Raw genomic sequence first — 4816 nt, forward strand, 5'->3', positions numbered from 1 at the left:
GCTGGTAAATATATAAAATATGAAAATAAAAAAAATATGTATGCATGAATAAAATTAATATAAATTTATTGGTTTATTTACTGACGCTAGAGTTAGGAATAAAAATACCGATTTAAATTTATATTATTTTTATTCATTGTATTTTATTTTATTTAGCTAGAAAAATAAAAAAATATATGTGCATGCGTAAAAAAAAAATACTTTTATTTATTTATTCACTGAAGCCAAAGTCAGGAATAAAAGGAAAAAAAGATGATTTAAATTTTTTTATTTTGATACCTACGTAATATTTACTAACGCCAGAGTTGGAAATATCCGTAGTTGAATATTCACTGGTGTCAGAGTCAGGAATATTACACACAAACAATTATAGTATAAACTAACAAAACAAAAATGTTAGCAATTAAGGACAAAGATCAGCAATGCAGCCTGTCTTAGGTAGGACGTTTAAGGGGTGATAATATCTTCTCTTTTACGTAACCAGTCTCGGACCATAGAATCTATGTTGACCAGTTAGGGTTCCTAGTAACCATAATATTAGGTGGCAACTCCTTAAACAAAGAATATCCTCATTAAAGAATAGGATGCCAGAAATCTGTTTTTTCCAAAGATTTAATAAATTTTTAAGGTCGTCGCGATGTCGGGTGCAACACAAAGTACTTATAAAATTTCAACACAATTTAATTATTAAATTAAAAATTATGTTTATTTTCATAAAAAAAAATCTTAATGTTTTAGGGTTTTTTCCTGATTTTGAACGTATGGACACTGTCGCAAAACAATCCGTTGAGCATTCAACGCTAGTCTATTTTTGTTCAAGAAAGTACTAAAATACTACAGACAATTGCCATCACTCCTCTTGTTTGTTAACTTACAAAAAGAAGACATTTAGACCTTACGACTGGATGGATAATTTTGAATTTTCTGTTCTACCACAGTCCAAGATTACGTAGTCCAGTTTGGGACGTATTCGTTGCGGTGGCTTGACCTTTCTAGCACGTTTGATTTGATAATTCTCCTATTATGTTTCCTTCTCATGCGTTCGTTTTCTAAAGCATCACAGAGACCATTTAGTCTCCTCTTGTCCTCACTCAACACTGTCTATCGAGGAAATATTTGGACGCTGCATGAAAATGGTATCGCCAGAATAGTCAGAAAGCAGTGTTATGAGTTTCCAATAACACGTGCCAAAAGTGTAAGAATCATATACAAATGTTCTTGACCGCTGCTTTCGACAGTGAAGGGTGTCAGATTTGAACGACTACATGTTAGGACTTTGGGCAGTGTATATTTCTTGTTCATAGTATTTTTTTTTAAAGTGTTGTATTTAGTTTCTAATGTCGATTACAGCATACTACTTTTTACAATATTTCCTCTTATGTTGTACAGTTTACAACATGAAAGTAGGAGTAAAAATAAAAAGAAATTTCTGTCACGGACACTTTCTTTTTCTCACCTAATTTTGCTGTCAATTTAAATTTACTAAATTTATTAATGAAATTGATGACATTACTTTTCATATTCGTTTTCCCATGTGAAAAAATTCCCAGAAATTAAATTAAATTCAAGCAAATGACCTTTCATTGAACCCCACACGTCAAACAAAAAAAAAAAGAAATTTGTGATCGAAAATTGCAACCGAAATCCTTCTATGACTAACATAAATCTAACAGAAATTTTTATTACAAAATTACATTAATATCAATTTAATTAAATTCACTTCATATAAACAAACAGTAATTTAACTAAGTAAGTAATTATATCAATAAAAAAACTTCGATATAAAGTAAACTCAATAATTTATAAAATGAATATTTATATTTATAGACTTTGATTATATTCACGAATTGAAACTCCTAAAAAATAAAATATTTTTTTGATATTTTTCTTTTATTTATGAAATTAAAACTATAAGTTTATAGATTATAAAAACAACTTGACCATCACCTGCAAACTACCACCTATATATTATTGCCTGTTAATTTTAGGTTTAAAAAGTCCTAAAAACTTAATAAAACTGTATTGTAGTGATAATTATTGTTAATTGTTGTCGTTAATCTTATTTGTAATTTGTTTTATATAAGTAATTGTATGGTACTTTCATTAATTGTCTGTAAACTAATTTTTTTTATGTATTAAATGGCATTTATTAAGAGATATTTGTTTTTTCTTGGAGAAAAGAGTTATTTAAATAAATATTTGACTAACTCTTAATTTAGCTATTAAAATTTTTTTATTTTTAAACATATGGGATATTGAAACATTAACGGTTACAAATTAAATTGAGGGATGAACTCGTATGTATTGAAAAGGAAAAGGATATATTATGCCATCATCCATAATAAAGCTCAACATTCCATGAAAACAGAAACGTTTTTATTTCAGGTAAAATATCATAACAGCTAGCATGCAACTTAAAAGGGATCAAGTGATCATATGTCACTTGCTACAAGATTCATCACCTTTTATGGTACAGTGCTTCGTAACCAAAAAAGAAAACGTTACAAAATTCTTGAGATTTATTCAAAGTAAATTGCATGCCATCGACCTCACACACAAAAAAAAAGAAGAAAAAAAGTAGAAAAGAGAGGATAAAAGCAGCATGCATCCCGAGCATATTCTAAACATAGGAACGGTAGTGGAGAAGATGTGATCAAGCAGCAGAAACTTTGAATGCGTCCAAGCGGGTGGCATCTGGAAGTCTTTGTTTCCACATTGTAGTGTAGAATTCTTCGTAGGTGTAATCTTTATAAATCAATGGATGATCATCATCGATCAATTCCTTAGGAGGCCCCATTTGAGTATCATTTGATGGATAGCAATATGAAGCGATGGATAAACGTTCTTTCTCAGAATTGACAATAACTCGATGGAGCAAACTCTTGTATCGGCAATTGCTAAGCCCCTGATAAGAAAAATGAAGATATAAAATTAGCTATATAGTCCGTCACATGTTTTATAGCATACAAGCCAAACCGGTGATTTTTCATGTTTCTTTTTTCCTTGAATGAATAATTCTAAAAGAAAGTAGATATAAAGAGAGTAAATGACCTGAAGCACGTCACCAACATGGACAATCAAGGTGTTAGGAATAGGCTTGACAGGTACCCAGTCACCATTTTGTAGAATTTCAAGCCCAGGCACCTCATCTGGCAGTAGCATGGTGAGTATAGTGGGGTCAGTGTGACCACGCAGTCCAAAAGTGAGCCCAAGATTTGACTTTTCACACGTCGGATAGTAGTTTAGAGAAGCGTATTGTCCATGGTTGTCCAATATCTGGTCTATAGATTTCCTTTCCATGCCTAAGCCCTCGAATACAGCCTCAAGTAGTGTTATCTCTGCCCTTTTAGCAGCTACACAATACTCGGATACAACCTCCCTGTAAACAATAAAATATTATAACTTAGTAATAGCTGAAAAAAGCTACTAAATTAGTCCGTCCAGATTTAAAAACACGAAATTGAATTCTTGTTTAATCTTTCCATGAAATATTACCTGTAGGATGGAGGATTTGTAGGCCATAGATTAACATAATTTTCAATAGGATGACAATGAAATTTCAACGATTCCCTCGAGACGAAGACATTCTGATTATCGTCCTTAAAGCCAGTAGCAAGCCTGATAAGGCTGGTAGGGTCAGGAGAGTATAATTTCATCCTTTCTTCTTCTGGTAGATGGAAGAACTCTCTTGCTTTGCTCATTATGTCATTCAACAATCTCTCTGAAATGCCATGGTTCTTCAGCTGATAATACGACACATTAATTATTAGAACACAGTTATTTACACTTCACAATATTTGGTCAGTGCTAAAGATGTTATAGATGCTGAAAGAAAGAGGTACCAGTGTACCTAAGAGGAATGAAAAAAAATATTCGATGATACTTTTTTGGTGCCTTTGATTGAACCGAAGAAATTGAATTAAGTTAAAATACATTTTCTCAGTGACGTTTTCTATAATAATTTTGATGGTTTCCACATGCAATACACACACACAAATGTAAGCATAGCTAGGTAACTACCATAAAGCCACCATAGTGTTGGCATGCATGGCCAAGCTGTTTGATGGTGTCAGAGCGGCGAGGACCATGAAGGCCTCCCAGGTCGATGATGGGGAGGGTACCCTCCCAGATCTCAAGCCCATAGATATCAGTTTGAACATTGGAAATGGGAATGGTGTTGGTTAGTGGAGTATTTTTGCCCCCTGCGGGTAATGCAAGGTGATCATCGGCTACTACTGCCTTTGTGGGAGCCATGACTAAAATTTGAAGTGCAGGGAAATTCTGTGGATATGTGGCTAGTGAGTGTGATGAAGAGAATCTGTATGCGTACCCTTATTTATAGGAGGAAGCAACCATCGAGGGGGCTACTGTTTTGCTGGCCCCCAACTTGGTGGTGCCAGTCCAAGTGAATTGTCATTTTATCCACCTTTTGAATTGTCTATTGGACTCGAAGATAGAAAATTATTTTTGTTGGACTACAATGAATGCCTTGCAGTTGCCGCAATGGAGGATCTCTTCGCCCTTTGATTATTGCTACAGAACTCAGGGCCGCCCAGTCTTTCAGGTTAGATTTGATCATGAAGATTCAACCGGATAAATTCAATTGATCTGTGAATTAAAACCTTGATGAAATCTAGCCTTAATGAGATATAGTCATTTTTGTTTCTCTCGTAACAACGTTGTTTTTTATTGATCTGAATGACGGACAAAGGTTTTATAACTATGTTGTAAGCTTTTCCTCCTAAGTTTCCTGAGGAAACTACCTTTTGTGGAATATAATTTTAAAGCCATTATGCCCGAAACGGATCTCCGAAGG

At 33.4% G+C, this 4816-nt stretch overlaps 1 protein-coding gene across 1 annotated transcript; it reads right to left on the reverse strand.

The window, feature by feature from the left end:
• Positions 1-2354: 2354 nt before the first annotated feature.
• Positions 2355-4303, reverse strand: LOC105115024 (flavonol synthase/flavanone 3-hydroxylase-like). Its single transcript, XM_011011787.1, has 4 exons — positions 4021-4303; positions 3496-3743; positions 3052-3379; positions 2355-2905 (listed from the first exon to the last, which is right to left on the reverse strand). The coding sequence occupies exons 1-4, from the start codon at positions 4252-4254 to the stop codon at positions 2654-2656; spliced, it is 1062 nt and encodes a 353-aa protein (XP_011010089.1). The 5' UTR covers positions 4255-4303; the 3' UTR covers positions 2355-2653.
• Positions 4304-4816: the final 513 nt, after the last annotated feature.

The sequence above is a fragment of the Populus euphratica genome, unplaced genomic scaffold (genome assembly GCF_000495115.2).
Source record: "Populus euphratica unplaced genomic scaffold, PopEup_1.0 scaffold623.1, whole genome shotgun sequence".
NCBI classification, from domain to species: Eukaryota; Viridiplantae; Streptophyta; class Magnoliopsida; order Malpighiales; family Salicaceae; genus Populus; species Populus euphratica.

What these genes read in the sequence shown, in the direction of transcription:
- LOC105115024 (XM_011011787.1), bottom strand. Translation starts at nt 4,254, where the DNA reads ATGGCTCCCACAAAGGCAGTAGTAGCCGATGATCACCTTGCATTACCC. An exon ending in ACAAATCCTCCATCCTACAG is followed by an intron (nt 3,380 to 3,495) that starts GTAATATTTCAT and finishes TATTGTTTACAG; the next exon opens with GGAGGTTGTATCCGAGTATT. An exon ending in ATGTTGGTGACGTGCTTCAG is followed by an intron (nt 2,906 to 3,051) that starts GTCATTTACTCT and finishes TTTTCTTATCAG; the next exon opens with GGGCTTAGCAATTGCCGATA.